Here is an 18,916-nt window from a genome sequence, read left to right on the forward strand (position 1 = left end):
GGTGCCCCTAAAAGAACATATTTTATAGAAATAATTGGATTATATGTAAAATAAAATACATAAAACAAACAAAAAGATTTTCTCATCGCAAAAAAAAAATACTATAAGCAAATCAAAAAGCAAATAACAAACTTTGGGGCATATTTGCAGTTCACATCACAAAGAAGGGGTTAATCAATGCAAAATACAAATTGCACGTTTGAGTCAATCAGAGACTCACAGAGCTGTAGAATGTGGGCCAAGACTGTGGACAGTTCACAGAAAAGGAAACACAAATGTGTGTAAACACATGCAAAGACACTTAGTGTCATTCATGTGAAGGGAAGTATCAGTGACTTGAACATTTCGATAGAAGGTGACATTTTGGTAAAAGGATAAGACAGCTATCTAGTCGCCGGAATCATTCTGGAATGCTTACACAGATCACACAGAGTGTGAGGGACAGCTGCTAGGATAGATTTCTGGTCCTGTTTTCATGAGAAACTGGCTTTTGGAGAGTTAAAGATGGGCTTTGCAGCTTTCTTGTTTTTGTTTTTTTTAACTTATAAAGTAATCTTGAGAATTAAGTGCACAAATGTTTCTAGGGTGCGCTGTTGAGGATTCACATTTCAGCATCAATGGGAGAAGGCTGCCGGCAATGTTTTTCCCCCGCGTTGAGAATCTTCTCTCATTTCACTAGTCTCTTGGTCCAGCACTGCTCAAAGTTCTATTGGACAGCACTATTCCAGACAACTTTAGAAAGCATTAGCCAAACATGAGACTCGAACTAAACAGGTATAACATGGATTTGTTTTAATTAAATACCACTTCATAATGTTATTTGCACCTAACACACACATTTTTTGAAAAATAAGACATGCTATATCAGTCATGGAGTTAACAAAATATAAGCATCCACATAGAATATATTCTAAGGTGACTTCATTTACACAGCTTCTCAGAGAAACACGCAGTCCATTTTTTTGCCTATCAACCACTGTTGGACCAGATTTGGAATTCACGAGAGTGTGGGGTGGAGGGTCTCTAACACTACCCTGATGGATGTCTTGTATACACACAGTACCATCAAGCTGGCTGGTTTCCACCAGAAAATCAGTGGAACCAGAGGTCCTCCCTTCCCTACCCAGCAATCAATTCCACACCGCAAAAACCCCATGTGACCCGAAGCTTAACGCAATGGCCTCATCAGACCTGCAGCTTCAAGGGGAGGGGTTTGGGGGAGGGGCTGATCTCTCATCAAAGCCCACAGGCACCAGTCTTTGAACTGGTTCACTGGTTCTAATGTCTGATTAGAGAACCCAGAGTCCCAGTCTTTAGAAGAGGGGGACAGACTGGAGTGGGGAGAGGAAGACGAGGGAACAACAGGAAGTTTAAACCCAAGTTTGGTGACCTTGCTTTAGGTACTGGCTGCTAGGAAGGAGAGAGAGGCATGCTACTTAATGTGCCTTGGAGCATTCAAGAGGGCTTGGGGAATGTCAGAGCCAAGAGAAAAAAATAGTAGAAAGTTGATGCCCCTCCCCACGCCCCCCCCCCCCCCCCCAGTCCTAACAGCAAGTGCCACCAGCAAACAGTCCATTTACACTTGGGGACAAAGGGTGGGAGAAGATAGCCCAAGACAGATTCAGAACTCTGGAGCCCAAGGCTCCACATCAGCTGTTCTTCCAGAGTACCCAGGGGCCTACCCCTGGCTTCCACTCAGGAAAGTGTCCAGTGCTCTCTGCTCAGACTTCCTGTGGCTCGGCTTCATGGGACAATGCCATCGCCCCCAACCTGAAGGCAGAGGAGGCCCAGGGCCCAGAGGCAGTGGCTGGTGGCACTGAAACCATGACAGCTGACCTGAAACTATAATGCACTTTTATCCACTCGTCTCATCCTTGCCTGGCTTGAGACTAAGAGGTGCATAACCCAAAAAGGGAAGGTGCAGAGTGAGGTTGGGAGCCCGTAAAACCCCAAAATGATCACCTGGGTCTGACACATTGAAATGGCTTCCTTGCTCATCTTCCATTTATCCACTCTGCCCTCATACCTCATCCCCGCCCACGTTAGAAAAATGACTTGGAAAATCTGAATAGCAGCAAAACCAGATTTTAATTCCCCCTTTGTGTTTTGTTCTGGTGGGCTTACAGCTTGACCTTGAAAAGTGACTTATTATCCCTTCAGATTCTCTATACTCTGCATAAAGCCCCCTTTCCAATCAGTGTTGATCCTGCCATTCTCTTCCTTATGAATCATCAGTGGCTCCCACGCTCTCTAAGACACACCTTGAGCTCCTCCAGCGGGCATTCAAGGCCTCTGTGATTTGGTGGTTTGGTGTTTGCTGCTTATCTTTCCAGGCTCATTTCTCATGACCCTCTCTCCCCCTCCTTTCCTTGCCAACACCTACTCCCTATCTCCATGCCTTTGCAAGTGCTAGCCCCTCTGACTGGGGGTGTGTGTGGTCACCCTACTTTCTATGCTTTGCTCAAATCAGATTTGCCCCCATTGATGGGTGAAGCCCAAATCATCTCCAATTCTTTTTATTTTTTAATTAAAAAACATTTTTGTTTAAGTAAAATCTACACCACACATGGGGCTCGAACTCATGACCCTGAGATTAAGAGTCACATGCCCTACCGACTGAGCCAGCCAGGTGCCCCCAAATCATCCTCAATTCTGAATACCCTGTTCTGGGCTAGGGCCTGACCTTTAGCAGGGCTCCCCTAACCATCCTTTTTCCGTGGCCCATGGTTGCTGTGTGCACCTCTCATGGCCCGCCCTGCTGTGGTTTCCCGGGTACGTGTCTTCCTCTGCGGGTCTGCAGGGCGGAGACCACTGCTGTTCTTTGTAGCCTTCACCAGCCAAATGCTTATTTATATTTATTTTTTAAAAAGATTTTACCCATCATCTGAGAGAGAGAGCATGCACACAATTTGGGGGGGGGGAGCAGCAGAAGGAGAGGGAGAGGCAGACACCCCCCTGAGCAGGGAGCCTGACATGGGACTGCGCCGAAGACAGACTCTTAACCAACTGAGCCACCCAGGTACCCCCATCCAAATGCTTACTAACACACAGCAAATGTGTCACAAATATTGTTGAATGCATCCTGAAGAAAAAAGGTCATTGTCTGCTGCCTTCTTGGGCACTAAGACACAATACCGAAGTGGTTATCACAAGAACAGATGCCAGTTTTTTGAAGTCAAGGTAGTAAATCGGTATTAAGCACAATCCATAAAGGTTAATGATCTATCAACACTGGTCTATTAACACTGTTATCTCGCCTATTAGTTAAAGAGTGCCTAGGGAAACATTAAGCTTAGTTCTAAGTAGGAATCACAGGATGGATAAATGCCACGGATCCTATGGGAATTATTTGACCTGCTACATGAACCCTAGACAGGAAACAAGTTAGGGTAATTGCAACTTTGCAGCAGGGGTGTGTCGGCCCCTGGAGGTTTTCACAGCCCAGTGATTAGGCTTTCGAGGTGTGTGATCCTTGGATTGCCTGCATCAGAATGACCTTGCTGCCAGTCAAGAATGCAGACTCTTGCTCCTCCCTTGTCATTCCCACAGAGGGTCTGTGCTTGGGGTGTAGGAATCTGCATTTTAAACACGCTCCCTAGGGGATCCTTATGCTCAAGTTTGCAAACCCTTACTTGCCATTCTCAAAAATCTATAGTCAGTTTTGGGGGAGGACAGTCAAGTATGTAGCCTGAAAGAAAGCAGCAACCTCTTACCAAGAATGCCCACTTTCCCAGACATATGCACATGGGAACGATGACCCGAAGAGTCGCGGTCAACTCCAAGGAAATGAGCCAATAATTCAAGTTTGGTTTGACGGAAGGAAAATGATGGAGGCTGTCTCTGCAGTAAGCACCCCCAAGCTTCCCAGAGGGCACTGGTGTGCAGGAACACACACATGAAACAGTCCGATTTTCCGCCTATCCTTTTATAAGTGGTGCAATCACCTTTTGTAAGATGAAAAGGGATTTTTCTTCCTTTATGGGCTAACGTATCATTACCCCTGCTCCCGTCCTTATTTCCCTCTTTCTCTTAACTTCTCAGTTCCTTCGGCAGGGGTGGGGTGGGGAGAAAAGCAATTACATAGTTCACAGAACCAAAACCAAATTAGTTTTCAGAGCAGATCTCATATAAACACACCAAACATGTTTTCACTGGAAGGACCCAGACAACTGGAAGGCAGAAGTGCATTTCCTACAGGTGAATGATAGGGTGTTCCCGGGGCTGGCCTACTATGCCTTGTGATGACAACTCAGATGTTACTGGAAATCTGGAATTATGAGTGAGATGGGGAGGATCAGGCAAGGGAAGAGTAGATTCAGAGGTCTCTAGCCTTTCACTGGATGTGGAAAGTGAGAGCAGAATCTCTGCCTTGCTTCAGCTCCGAGGAATGTGGCAACCTTTGGTCACTGCCGGAGGAAGCTCAGTTACCATCGTCAGGAATGACGACGGCTTTCCCAAGCTGGCAGGGCAGAACCAGGCAGAGTCTGAACCCCGCGGCCTCCCCCCACCCTGCCCAGAGAATACTGCTTTCATTCCCCCCACCCCGGTCATCTGAAATCTCCGAGACCAAGATAATGGATTCTGTGCTAGAGACTAAGGCTCTTCGAGATCCCCTTCTAGAGAGTTCTCTGTTTAAAAAAAAAAATAAGACTTGAAAGGCAAACTTTAGAATTCAGGGTTGAACCACTGTCGGCCTCGCTTGAGAGCAGTTATAAATGGAGGGAAGGAGAGTCTCCTTCAAGGTGGGCTCATTCCTTCTTGGTGTGTTCCAGGACTCGGTAGGGAACCCCAGAGGCACCCCCAGAGCTGTGTTCCTCTTGCATGACTGGCAGTGTGGCAGGAGTGTAGATCTCAGAAACGTTGTCGTTGTTTTCCAGGGCCCCATAGGAAAAAGAAGCTTTGAGGTCAGGCTGAACTGTCATTCCTTTGTCATGCATGTTTTGCATACCTGAAATGAAATCCATTTTCTCCAAATCATTATGGGACATGGGGGCCAAAGGAGACTGCATCTTCCTCTACCCCACTGCAGCCTAATTACAGCGCTCCGGCGCTAATCACGTGCCCTGCCAATCTCCTGAATGCTTTCGATTGAAAAAAGAACACCCATAAATATATGCTAGCGATATTATGGTTGCCAAGCAACAAGGGATGAATCTTCAGGAAATATGCACACAGACCAGCCACTGTCAAGAGAAGCATGGGTTGGCGAAGAATGAGGTGGGAACGTGTGTTTGGGCCCCAGGGGGAGCAGAACCAGCACTGTGCTTTGAACGTGGTAGATGCCAATACTTTCCTGCTGAATTAAATCAGGATCATTATCCCCTTGAGAGAAGAGGGTGACCTTCGTGTCACGGACACGTGGTGGTGGCACATGCATCGTGACACTCAGAGGGAGAGTTTTGACCTTTAACACTGAACATCGTGGATCCGCAGAGAGGGGAGGTGTGATTCTGCCTGTTGCTTCTGGGCACATGTTGCTTGTCGGGTTTCTACTTAGAGTTGAGAACAAAGACTTTTATCATTAATTCCGTGAGCCCTATTCTACAGTTCCTCCGTCAGGTGGGACCTGGTCTCAGAGGCCAACTCTCTTCCTGGCAGGGAATGGAGACTTCAAATTCTCTTACCCCCAAGCTGTCCTACGAAACTGAATGCCAAGTGTCCTCCGTGAAACTATGAAGACAACAGCAGGTGCTGGACTATTTACTCTGCCCAGGCTCTGGGCTGAGGGTTTAGATCATGACAGTAACAACAGCAAGCACAGACCGGTTCTAACCAGTTGAAAAGTTCTATATCATCTGATCCTCCCAACTACTCATAAGGAAAATAAGGCACTTAGAGGTTAGGTACCTTGCTTGAGGTTGCAAAGGGGGCAAGTGGCTGTGCTAGGATTTAAACTCAGGTGGTTTGAACATGGAAGCCCACACGTAACTGGAATGCTGTACGGCCTCCCTGGGCACTTCCACTGAACGTCCCCCCAAATCCTATCCTCATCATCTGGACAAGAAAACAGATTCTAAAAGGCGAAGGTACTTGCTGGAAGTCACACAGCTGGGATCTGACACCACAGCCCATGGCCTTGTCCACTCCGTGAGAGGCCTGGGGAGACTCTATGCTTTCACATAGCAAGCCTTAGCTCATGGGCATTTGAAAGGTACAGTTTAAGAATCTGTGGTTTGGATTTTGGAGGCGGGGGGGGGGTGGCGCTTGGGAGAAGCTGAGGGATGCATGCTCCTTAGGAAAAAGGGTTGGCTTACTAGGCACGGTTTAGCTTTTGGATTTTTTTCACAGTTCCTCAGCCAAAGAGCACCAGGACTACACTGAGTCTAACAGACGTGGCTTTATTGATTCACTGCAGTGAGAGAGATGTCTACCATGGGGGACTGTGGGATGTGTCAGTTAGGAGGGTGTTAGAAAAGTTCAGGATTTGGATTTCTGTTAGGCGATTTGGGGGAGGGTTTAAGGAAGCAGGGCTTGGCTTTGGATTAGATGCTGTCAGGAAGTGGGACTAATTTTGTAACTGGGCATCTTAATAACTCTTATCTAGATGAGAGTGAAGGCTATGTTGAGGCTCAAGCTGTTAACTGGTAAACAGTGTTGGGGGGTGGTCTACATTCATACATGACAACGGAGTGGTCCTGTTTGTGTCTTGATCTATCATGGTCGGAGTGCCCCCGTTTGAGGCTGATGTGCCAGGGAGCTCTTTCTTTTCAGCCAGGGAGCACCGAGGTCCAGATGTGAGTGCCAGGCCAGCTCCCAGCTCTCAGGGCTTTTTCGTTTTTCATTTTTTAGAAGTCTTTCAGGTGCTAGAATTATTTAAACCTCTCTAGATTGTGACATGCAGTGCATTTTTTTGGAAATGTTCAAGAGTCAAGAATGCCTCGTGAACTGTAGCTACTGGTCTTGTTGTGAAGCTATCAATCTAGATGGACCAACAGCAAGGTTCTAGTGCTGACCAGGGAAACCAAGTAGCTAGGAAAGACACTCTATTGAAGCAGCTTTATTTTTTTAATTTTAATTAGTTAATTAATTGACTTCTAAAGTTTAAAAAAAATCTATTTCAGTAATCTCTACACCTAATGTGGGGCTCGAACGCATGACCCCGAGATCAAGAGTCCTATGCTCTTCCGACTGAGCCAGCCAGGCGCCCCCTTCTTTTTAAGCAGTTTTATTTTTCATATTCTACGCTGCATCAGGTCAAACAAGTGTTTGAAATTTTCGAAGATTTTTTTTTTTTAAAGCAAAAGGGACGTGAAACCAAATTTAACCAGGCATCTACCAAGTCCCAAACACTGTGCAAGGGGCCTTTAACATATTATCCCACTATCCCAAAAGAAGGAATCCCAATTTACAAGTAAGGGTCAGAGGCCTTGGGAGGTCCAAGGACATGCCCAAGGTCACACTGCAGGTGGGTGGTAGAGCTGGGATTTGAATCCAGGCCACCTGAACTCCAAGCCCACGCTTTTCATTGTATAGAACACGTCTACTCCCAAGTGTCCTGACATGCCACAGCAATAGGGCAGGGTCTCCTTTTGTCAAGATCTGACTTCCCACCGGTCACAAGGTACAAAGAGGAAGCCGAGAGCCACATCCACGAACAGACCACAGAATGTAGGTATCTAAGGTTACCTTAGGTTACCTTCTATTTTGCGCTAGCACGCACACATGTGTATATTTGTATATACGCATATACAAATACTTACATAGATACATACCCATAAACAGTTTGTAAACACACAAACACGCAGACACATATACGTACTTGCACACACACAGAGTTGACACCTCACCTATCTGGAATTCAGCTATCCAGCGCCCTCATCTATCCGGGACACAGCCGAGAAACAAGGAAGTAAGCAAAAAAGGCATCTGAGCAGCCAGATTAGATGTTTTCAAAAGTCCATGCACTAAGGCTCATGCACTTAACTCCTAGGAGTAAGCTTAAGGCCCCGACTCAGAGCTTGTTTATTCTAATTTTAAACACAGTTCAAACAAGTTGGGTCAAATGAGACGTTTGACCAGGAATTGCTATACACAGGCGGGCTGGTAAGAGCATGAATGACAGACGACAGCTTGATAGCAAGGGATGAGGAAATAATATAAAAGTGGACACAGAAACCGTGGGGCCATTTAAAGTAGGGGCACCTCAGTCGGCTCTGAGAACACACCTGTGTCCCAGAGGGCTTTAGTAAACAGTACTGTTATGCCATCAGTGGGGTTATAGTTTGCTCATCAGGGCGTCTTAATGAAGGGTGGGGATTATGTTCTAGAGAGAGTTCCATCTTTATATCTAAAATAAAAATTAATTTTGCCTTAAAGAGTGGAAGCTAGTGGTCACTGGCAACCTATAGAATTTAGGTCAGCAAACCTGGATTAACTTTCCTAATCTGGGTCCCTTCAGGCTGGGCAGGCACTCTCTGATTCTCCACAAACTCCCCCCACTCCCTTCTGTGCAATACTCTGCGGATTCACACCTTCGTTACCATCACGGACTAAAGGCGTTCGAGCCCGTGCTTCTCAGTGTGGCCCCCAGCGCCTGGGGAAATCAGGCTTTCCAGAACAATCCACCCTCCTGGGGCACCTGAGAAGTGAGGCGGTAGCCTCCGGATTTCATCCATCCTGTTTGCCTTCCCCTCTCTGGTCATTCCGCTCCAACTCGGTGAATGGGTTTTTTTCCTTTTGCAGGCATGAAGCCTGATGTACAGATCACAATGATATCCAGTGTGAATCAGGACTGTCTTTAAGAGATCCCAAAATAGACACGGGGCCTGGCAAGATGGGCTCAAAACCAACGGAGGTGCCTCAACCACTGCCTCCTATTTGGCCCAGCGAAATTTAAACAAAAAGAGAGGGAGGGAGGGAGAGAGACGGTCACACCATAACGGCACAGCACACCTTCCCTGTACCAAACCCAGCAGTAGGTATCTCTTTTTGAACAGGAAGTAGCAGTCATTCTATACGGATGGGCTGGCCAGAGGGACACATGGGGTTTGAACATTACCTGGCATGGCATCCATGGAAATATAGGGCTCAAATGGAGTGGCCTTCTTCCGGTTACGTGTGATTAAGAAGACACCCAAGAATGCAATGAGGCACCTGGGGAACAGGGATAAGGGAGGGAGAGAAAAAAGGCCAGAGTGAGGGCAGGAGGGCTCACTTCCCAACCTGGGTAATGGGAAAAAGAGAAAAAGAGGGCCGCAGGCTGCAGAGGGGGGCTTGTTGCTGAGCAGCGCCGGGCCTGAGATGGGCAGGGAGCAGAAAGGAGAGAAGGAACAGCCGCACACGCCTTTCCTGCTGCACCGCGTTCATCAGAATAAATTAGACTTTCCTGGGCAAAACTCCCACGGCTCTTTACTTCCATTTAGCCTGAATCTTAGAACTTCACCTTAAAAAATATGTATATTTTGGGCGCCTGGGTGGCTCAGTTGATTAAGCGACTGCCTTCGGCTCAGGTCATGGTCCTGGAGTCCCTGGATCGAGTCCCGCATCGGGCTCCCTGCTCGGCAGGGAGTCTGCTTCTCCCTCTGACCCTCCCCCCATCTCATGTGCTTTCTCTCTCATTCTCTCTGTCTCTCAAATAAATAAATAAAATCTAAAAAAAATATATATATATATATATATTTTAATAAAAGTTCTTTATGGCCTAAATTCAATCAATACAGGAGGAGAGAAAGAAAAAGTGAGAACGTTTCTAAACTCCCTCTAGTCCCACTCCTCCAGGGAGGGGCATATTCTTCTACAGCCTTTTTTTTTTTTCTTTTCCCTAGAGCTTAAATAAGCACACTTTCTAAAAGGCGAGGTATAATTCACATGCAGTAAAATGCACAAACGCGAAATGTAGTGCCTGAAGAATTTTACCTGTGTGTACAATCATGTGATCACCACACAGGTCAGCAAGGAAGACATTTCCATCCCCCCACCCCAGAAAGTTTCCTTGTGCCCCTCCCAATCCATGCTAACCCAGAGGAAGCCACTGACCACTATTATCCAATACTTGATCTGCCTGTTCTTGAACTTCTTTTTTATTTTATTTTATTTTTTAAAGATCCATCTATTTATCTGAGAGAGAGAGAGAGGAGGGGCAGAGGCAGAGGGAGAGAATCTTAAGCAGACTCCACGCGGAGCACAGAGCCCAACGTGGGGCTCGATCCCAGGACCCTGAGATCACAACCTCAGCCAAAACCAAGAGTCGGACGCTTAACCAACTGAGCCACCCAGGCGCCCCATCCTGTTCTTGAACTTCTTATAAGTTAAATCATACAGTGTGTACTCTGTTTGGTTTCTTTCACTTGTAAATATTTTTAAGGTTCATTCACTTTATTGTATGTATTAGTAGTTCATTATTTTTAATTATTATATTGAATCCATTGTCTGAATATACTACATCATTTGTTTTTCACTCTCCTGTTGATAGACATTTGGGCTGTAACCAATTTGAGCACATGATGAATAAAGCTACTATAAATATTCAGGTACCAGTCATTTTGTCAATATATGTACTCATTTCTTTTGGGAATATATCTAGATGTGGAACTGCTAGATCAGAGGGTAGACTATACATTTTAAAAATGTAACTTTTTCCATTTAATGTATCCTAGACATGGCTCTATGTCAACATCTATAGAATGGCCTCAATTTTTCAAAATGGCAGCACGGTACTTTATTATATGGATATACCGTAATTTATTTAACCTATATTCTACTGCTGGGCATTTAGGCTACTTCCGATTATTTACTTGAGCCCAATGCGGGACTCGATCCCAGGATCCTGGGATTATGACCTTAGCCGAAAAGGCAGACGCTTAACCGACAGAGCCACCCAGGCATCCCTACAATTAATTTTTAAATTAATAAATAGCCTCACACATGTGTCTTTGTGTCCCATTTGGAAGGCGGCATCAAACACTGCTCATGTATAATTTTTACTGACATTGCCAAACTACCCTCTGGCATCACAGGTCCTTTCAGTGTGGCGAGAGCTGGTCTCCTCATCCTCTTGCCAGCACGGACACTACCAATCCTGTGAGTTTTTGCAAAATGAGGGCAATCTCATGTGGCTTCAAAATGCATTTCTGTGATCTGGGGTGAGGCTGAGAGTCTTTTCATGTGTCAAAGTGGGGTATTTTAGAAATGACAAGGAGATTAAAGCCCAAAAGAGAAGAAGGGGGAAGGAGATAAAGCCCTTTGTGGGGTAAAATGCTCATTCATCTCTGGGGGACAAAGCTCTGAATTCTGGCTGCTCCCTGGGCTCTAGAAGACTGCCTGAGAGGCAGGAGCAGTAACGGGGCCAGAAAGCAGGGACTCACCCCAGTGCAAACATGCAGATGTGCAGCGCGTCCTCCCCAATGAAGTCCAGGTAAAACACTGCACCTGGAGAGGCAGAAAATAGCAAATACGGGTGAGCTGCTTTCAAATCACCTTCTTGCCAGTCTGTCTATGATTTGGCTGAGCTCTCTTCCCTGCAGGAAACCAAAGTGGTCAGGAGCCTGATGACCAGCAAGGGTACATGTTAGGAGAGTGGAATAAAAGTCATTTGGGGGGACAGATTATCTTCTTTCTCCTCCTATACCCCTTTTATCTCCATCTTTTTTTTTCTTTTTATTTTGAGATAATATTAGATTCACAAAAATAGTACAGAGTTCACATGGACCCTGCACCCAGCCTCCCCGCAATGAAACATACTAAGAACTAAACTGCAGACCTTATTTGCCAGTTTTTACACAACCCCCTTCGCCAGTATTTTTTTTTTTTTAAGATTTATTTATTTTTTTAGGGACAGAAAGCTAGTGAGCAGGATGCGAGAAGGGCAAACGGGGAGAGAGAGAGAGAGAGAGAGAGAGAGAGAATCCCAAGTAGACTCCGTGCTGAGCGCAGAGCCTGATTCGGGGCTTGATTCCACGACCCTGAGATCAGGACCTGAGCCGAAATCAAGAGTCCTACGCTTAAGCAACGGAGCCACCCAAGTGACGCTCTCCAGTCTTTCTTAAGATGGAAAAGCAAGGCTTCGAGTCAAGCTGTCAGAGCCTTCTAACCTCGCGTGGCCCGCAGACGGCAGGCCTGCAGCCTGCTCCTATGAGGCGGGAGTGACATGGGCTTGCCACCCTCACCCGCCCTGCAGCAGCCTCTATCTGGACTCTTTCACCTCCATGGGCTTCTTGCTGTATTCCTGAGCTCCTGATCCCCACCCAGCTTCTGACTCCATTGTGCTGTTGGCTATTCCTTTCAACCTTGCCTGGACCCAAGTTCTTGACCAGGACTTAAATCTTCACGCTGGGTTCACTTTTTTGGCTGCTCTGGGTGGACACCCCACTGGATCCCTGGGTCTGCTCATCACGCAGGCCCTGGCAGGCTATGTGCCTCCCGTGCTCCTGCCTCTATGGGCAGGATTCAAGCAGCGCTCGTCTGAAGTGCAAAACATACGGCCTTACAGCCAGGCTTTCCTCCACGGGAGGCGCACTGGCTCTTATTGGTCTTTCCACTTTGAAGATTTTCGTCTTCTCTGCCCCTTAAAAACAAACACAATCTGATATGATTGTAGCCTCTGAAGCCACCTAGAGAAAGAAAAAAAGTAGGGGTGGAGTAGAAGAAAGGGGAATATAAAAATGATGACAGGTTACCCGCCACCTCGTATGTCACAGATGTTCATATAGTCATAACCTCTAGAAATTATAGAAAGAAATCTGTGGCCGCTTAGTGGAGCTAGCAGACGATGGCAAAAATTGTTAAAGAAACCTCGTACAAGCTGTACGGGAGTACATGTTGTACATATTTCAATTCTGGGAGGTGAGTGTTATTCCCATTTTATGAACGTGGAACCGAGGCTCAGAGAGGTAAGTGATTTTCTTAGAGCCACACAGCTCTGTGTCTGTGCTGGGGCCCAGGTCTCTCTGGCTCAAAATCCCGCACTTTCTCCATGAAACCATATACAACTGACAGAACGTCAGCAGAGTCGGCCTTTTGACAGAGGCAGAGCCTCATCCTTCCACACTGGGGTAACGTCACTGCTGCTAAGGTAGGAGACAGAAATCTAGCAGTTGCCACCCTTACCTGCTGTGATGGCAATGGTAGTGGACAGAATGTAGCCCACGCTGGCGATCAAAGAGGAGTCGTACATCTGTGCGGCTTGACTTAAAAACCTTCAATACAAGAGCACTCTGGTCAGTGGGCCCGTCAGAAAGGCTGAGGTGCGAGCCGGTGACGGTAGGCTTAGCTTGAAATACGAAGACAGCACATGAAGAAAGATGCCATCCCGCTGCGTCTCTGGGTCTAGGGTCCATGCTTCACTCCCATTTGTCCACAGAGCCTGGGGTCCACCGCTGTTCCCCACGGGGACCATGCCTTCCCGGTCTCACACCTCGGGCCACATGGTTCTCGCCCACCCGAGACACCCTCCTCCTCACGTCGCTGTCCCCGGCATCCCCACCCCCCCTAGAAAGGGCCGTCCTGTTCTCGCGAACAGTCCAAGAAACTCCTACGGCACTCACAGTGTTCCGCCTGTCGCTGTCATTTTTTTTTTTTAAACAAATTTTTTTCTTAATGAAAAAATAATGTGCTCACTGCAACAAATGCAAGCAAAAGAGAGAGAGAAAATTAGAATCATCCCTCCTCTCTGCATCTACGATCTACACTCCCTCATTTCGGAATATATTCTTTGTCCATTCTCTGTGGAGCATTTTAGGTATCACTATGTAGTTGCTTGTATCGTGACAGACTTCCCACTCGGCTGTACTCATCCGTTCACAGGGCTGGCAGTGCCCCGAGGACAGTGACTATTGGTCCTGCCCCGTGGCGGAAGGCCCAGGGGCCTGGCACACAGGAGGCCCTCGGTGGCTGTGTGGCTGTGTGCTGACTGGGTGAGTGAGAAGCTCCCCAGGAGGCGGCCGGGGCACTGGACTCTTCTCTGTAACCCTGGAGTGCTCAGCACAGAGCCTGGTGCTGGGACGGCTCGAGGGTGATGACCAGAATCTCTGTAGTAGGACTCAGGACAGTAATAATCATAGTCGGCCTAATCATGAAAGAGGCTGAGATTTTCGGGAGGTTATCCTGGGGATGGCACAGAGGGCTTCATGCTTCTCTCAGGGAAGGGCTGCAGTTATTCTCAGTTGCGGACAAGGAACCTGATCCTAGAGAAGCTGAGGCAGAGGCCTGGAGCGGAGCGGCGATGGGTGAGGGGCCTGGGATGGGGAGCCTGATGCCTGGGTTCATATCTCAGCCCTGCCCCTTCGGTTTCTCAAATGCAAAATGAGGCTGGTATCATCTGCTTCAAAGGGGTTCTGTGGGGGGGGGCGTCAAATGAATTTAAGTTCCTGTGAAAGTGGGGTGTGTGAGTGGCTTTCCCTGATGCCCCCACAGCAGCGGCCACTCCAACAACTGCTCGAGGCTACCGCTAGGGGACAGTGAGCCCTGGCTGCTGGGGGCCTGGGGCCTGCCCTGCCCAGGATCGATCAGCCTCAAGTGCCACACTGAGCTCTGCACTGTTCACCCTCCTGTCCCCAGCAGGGCCATCCCAGGCCCTCCCAGGCCCTCCCAGGCCCTCTGCGGATGACCGGGTCTCAGATGGGAACAAGGCCCAGGCCTACCCTCAGGACCACCGAGAGAAATGAGCCTGTCACTTTCTGGGGAAGATTCTTGGAGACAGACAAGAAAGGACAACTTGCTGTGTTCCACCTAGCAAACAAAGCGGTGCCTCATGGGGACCACACAGGTTCTTCTACAGTCCCTCAAACAGACGTCTGCCTTGGCGCAGAGGGAAAGTGAGGCTGCCTCTTCTCCCAGTTTGAGGCAGAGAGAAAAACACACCCACTCCAGGCTTCATCTTTCAAGTGGCACGGAATCCCTCCACAGGACAACCCAGCAAATCAGCGACCCCTCTCTCCATAGTGGATGCTGAGCCTTGGTGACAGGCTGTGCTTGAATGTTCTGCCTTCCCTACAGCTTCAAAGACAAATGAAATCAGGCCCAAGAAATGGAAGAGACCCCCAAACGTGGAGTGGCCCAGCAGGAAAAGTGGCAACTCACGCGGCCTGGTAGACAGCGGTGGCCACCATGCACACGAACATCACATAGAAGATGGGGTAGTCGAGCTGCAGGCTCCCCTGTGTGGACAAGACAAGCATCCCAGCCACGGCCTTCACGGTCACCGCCGTCATGGAGCCTGCGGGGCGAACGGGGACGAAGCGAGGGCATCAGACCCGAAGGTTCAGTTTATGACTCTGAAGGGTGGGGTGAAAAAGATGGAGGGAGCACTGGCAGGGCCACCTGCCACGGGAGGCGGAACTTCTGAGAGCTGCCCACTATCCGTGTGCTCTGTCCAAGAAGAGAGGGAGGCAAAATACCGACAGGCGTTTCCAAGTGTCGCCTCTGAACTCCAGCAAGAAAGGGCGTTGAGTTTTGTTTTTTTTTTAATTTTATTTTATTTATTTATTTATTTATTTTTAATTTTTTTTTTAACATTTTTATTTATTTATTTATCTTCTCTCAGAGAGAGAGAGAGAATGAGAGATAGAAAGCACGAGAGGGAAGAGGGTCAGAGGGAGAAGCAGACTCCCCGCCGAGCAGGGAGCCCGACGTGGGACTCGATCCCGGGACTCCAGGATCATGACCTGAGCCGAAGGCAGTCGCCCAACCAACTGAGCCACCCAGGCGCCCAGGGCGTTGAGTTTTAAGTCTCTCAACAGCAGAGAAATCAGCGCTGTGCCTGGACCATGGTGGGAGGTCAAAATCATCCTTGAATGGAGACATGAATTTCCTTTGAGTATCATTCTCATGATAATCACAGGGAAAACAAACATGTGGTGCGTCAAGAGCGCACTCTCTCTCTCTTTCTTTTTAATGCTCACTCACTTGTATTTTTAAAAAAAACATTTCATTAGACAAAGATAGATCTCCAAATATTTTGGGATCCTACCCCTGGGCACATGCACAATCTTTTCCAAAATACAGGTGTTTGTGCATTTTAAAATGATACTCATGTAATACTGTGCTTATAGGGTATGCACGTTATAAAACAGGTGCCGGAGATATCACTGCTCACCTCACCGTGGAGACCGCTGCTTTACCCAGTGGTGCAGAAATGGCTGCCAACTGTCGGACCTCCCCCCTATCTCCCCGGCCAAAGCAGGAGTTAAAAGAAACCACCCCCAAGTCCGGGTACAAACGAAGCCCCTTATTCTGGCTGAAGGGCTCAGCTTTCCTGTTTTTCTCCGCTTCTCCTCATTTTCCCTCTTTTTTTTTTTTTTAAAGATTTTATTTATTTATTTGAGACAGAGAGAATGAGAGAGAGAGAGCACATGAGAGGGGGGAGGGTCAGAGGGAGAAGCAGACTCCCCGCTGAGCGGGGAGCCCGATGCGGGACTCGATCCAGGGACTCCAGGATCATGACCCGAGCCGAAGGCAGTCGCTTAACCAACTGAGCCACCCAGGCGCCCCCGTTTTCCCTCTTGCTAACAGCCCATCACACACAGCGGCTTCTGGGCCCCCCACGACCTCGATGACAGTTTCCAAACATCTGCTGTCAGTTAGGACAGGCACTTTCATGAGGGTGTGTCCCTGTTAGTCAGAAGGGGACAGAGGGAGAGCGGCCAACGCTCCTTAGAACCTTCTGGCCTCCCTACTCTCCAGAGAGGACATTTGGGGACCGTGACGTCCCAAACTGCTTTGAAAACAAGATCACCAAGGAATGGACCACTGATATTCGCTACCCCAGGGACAAACCTCTAATGAGTGATGCTCCCTGAAAGACGTGGGTCACAAAAGCCACCTATTAGAGGGTTCTGTTTATACTGTATACTTTAAACAGGTGAATTTTACGGTATGTAAATTATATCTCAATAAAGCTGTTTTATTTTATTTATTTATTTTTCTAAAGATTTTATATTATTTGACAGAGAGACACACAGCGAGAGAGGGAACACAAGCAGGGGGAGTGGGAGAGGGAGAAGCAGGCTTCCCGCCGAGCAGGGAGCCCGACGCAGGGCTCGATCCCAGGACCCCGGGATCATGGCCTGAGCCAAGGGCAGACGCTTAACGACTGAGCCACCCAGGCGCCCTCAATAAAGCTGTTTTAAAAATATCAAAATAATGGAACCTTGTCCTGTGGTGGCCCCTGTCTGTAGGGCTGAGGGGTGGGGTGGAGTGGGGGCTCAGTGCGGGAAGGACAGAAGACCAGCAACGCAGCTCGGGCACTCGTGCCCGTCTCATTTAACCCTGCTCTGCCCCCTGGGATTTGGGCGTTCTCCTGGGCCCAGGCTGAGAAGACAGTGTGGCTTAAACAGGAGGGGGTCACCAGCCCGAGGCCACAGAGTCCCCAGGAGGCGGCAGGAGGGCACCCCCCCACCTCTTCCCCTGGAAGCTCGGGTCCTCACAGCTCTATCAAGCATGTTAGGCTCTGTGAGGGGTCAGGCCTCGCCTCCGTCTGAGGTAGGAGCCGTCTCCCACATGGCACCCATCCCTCCGAGAGGAGAGAGAAAAAAAAAAAAAAAATGAGAGAGCAAACTCGGTTCCTGCTTCTGAATCCAGAACTCGTTCCTAGCCCGACAGGTTTACCTGAAACCCTAAGCACTCAGTTGTTGGAGCCTGCCCGCCTCTATCTTCTCGCCCTGCCTCACCCTCGCTCGGCTCTCCCCTTTGTCACCATGATCCTCACTGCCCCGCTGTGTCTCTCTTCTCTACATCCGTCTGCTTGCTTACTGGCTGTTCCTGCCTTCGGAACGGAGGCCCCGCCCACCCCCCGAAGGCAGGGGGCCGTCTGTCTTGTTCACCCCTGTGGATGGTTTCCACACTGTTCCTGGCACGTAGGGGACTCCGGGTATTTGAGCCAGGACACCGGACGCAGTCAGCAGCCTGACAGGACTGATGGAAGCCACCTCCCGTCCACGGGGACCTCGTGGCACTACCAGATGGTGGCCACACTCAACCCCCCAGACCCCCACCTACCGAGTAATGCCACCAGGAGAAGAATCACGATGATGTTGTTGGCGTTCTTCTCCTTGTAGAAGTACAGCAGCAGGCAGAACAGGATGATCTCCACAAGCTGTGGAAAGCAGCAAGTGGGGCGGTCAGCGGGGCAGACGTGGGCAAGACTGGGAGACGCTGGTGGGCTTGGCTGGCGTTGATGCTGCTGAAGTCATGGACCCTCAGGATTGAAAGGGACCTGAACAGCCAGATTTCCCAAACCACTGACAGACTTCCATGGAAAAGGAGGGGATTCTGAATGAACTCTGCGGGAATCTCTACCCCCTGGGGAACACCGACAAGGAGTTCACCTCGGAGCTTTGAGGGCGATGTGCTGGCCACACACGCACCCTGTCTTGGATGGCCAGGATCAGGCTGAGAAGGTTTCTTCCCACCTCGCTGCTCTGCGGGGAACCCCATGTGGGTGACCCCTGAAGGTCGGTCAAAGAGGGAGATACTTGCTCACTGAGAAGAGCTCTCTGGGAGAAGTGGACAAGTATACAAGCCCCCATCCCCTAACCATGCCTCTAAAGTGTGTGCTTGGTCGGGGAGAAAGACAAAGACATCTGGAGTCAGGGAGGCCCAAGTTTGAAACTGGATCCACTTCTAAAACAGTTGTGTGACCTTGGGCAAGTCACTTAGCTTCTTTAAACCTCGCTTACCTCCTCTGTGAAATGGGGATGATTCTTCCTTTAACGCCATGATCACTGCTAATACTTATTGAACTCATAAATACACCCGGCGCCGTTCTCAACCTTGTATCTATATTAAAGTCATTCAGTCAGCACAATGAGTCTATGAAGTAGGTACTACCACAATCGGAAGCTAATACAAGGGCAGAGCCAGGATCTGAACCTGGACAGTCTGGCTCCAGGGCCTGCGCACCTTCCCACTAGGCTACACTGCATGAACCTGGGAGGCCTAGGGCCTGGGGCATAGAAGGCGCTCAGTCAGTGTGAGGTGGGAG

General features: G+C 48.7%; 1 protein-coding gene across 3 annotated transcripts in view; it reads right to left on the reverse strand.

The window, feature by feature from the left end:
* Window positions 1-777: 777 nt before the first annotated feature.
* NIPAL3 (NIPA like domain containing 3) overlaps window positions 778-18,916 on the reverse strand; it is a 55,560-nt gene continuing 37,421 nt past the window's right edge. For all 3 annotated transcript variants that reach the window (XM_025856066.2, XM_073903172.1, XM_073903171.1), the window contains 6 exons: window positions 17,932-18,028; window positions 15,016-15,151; window positions 13,045-13,133; window positions 11,304-11,367; window positions 8,999-9,093; window positions 778-4,948 (listed from right to left, as the gene is read on the reverse strand). In XM_025856066.2, the coding sequence (XP_025711851.1) occupies window positions 4,749-4,948; window positions 8,999-9,093; window positions 11,304-11,367; window positions 13,045-13,133; window positions 15,016-15,151; window positions 17,932-18,028 (681 nt within the window). In that variant the 3' untranslated portion in view covers window positions 778-4,748. The remainder of the gene's footprint in view (window positions 4,949-8,998; window positions 9,094-11,303; window positions 11,368-13,044; window positions 13,134-15,015; window positions 15,152-17,931; window positions 18,029-18,916) is intronic.

Source organism: Callorhinus ursinus, unplaced genomic scaffold (assembly GCF_003265705.2).
Source record: "Callorhinus ursinus isolate GAN/ISIS: 27379988/994484 unplaced genomic scaffold, GSC_fseal_2.0 scaffold18, whole genome shotgun sequence".
NCBI lineage: Eukaryota > Metazoa > Chordata > Mammalia > Carnivora > Otariidae > Callorhinus > Callorhinus ursinus.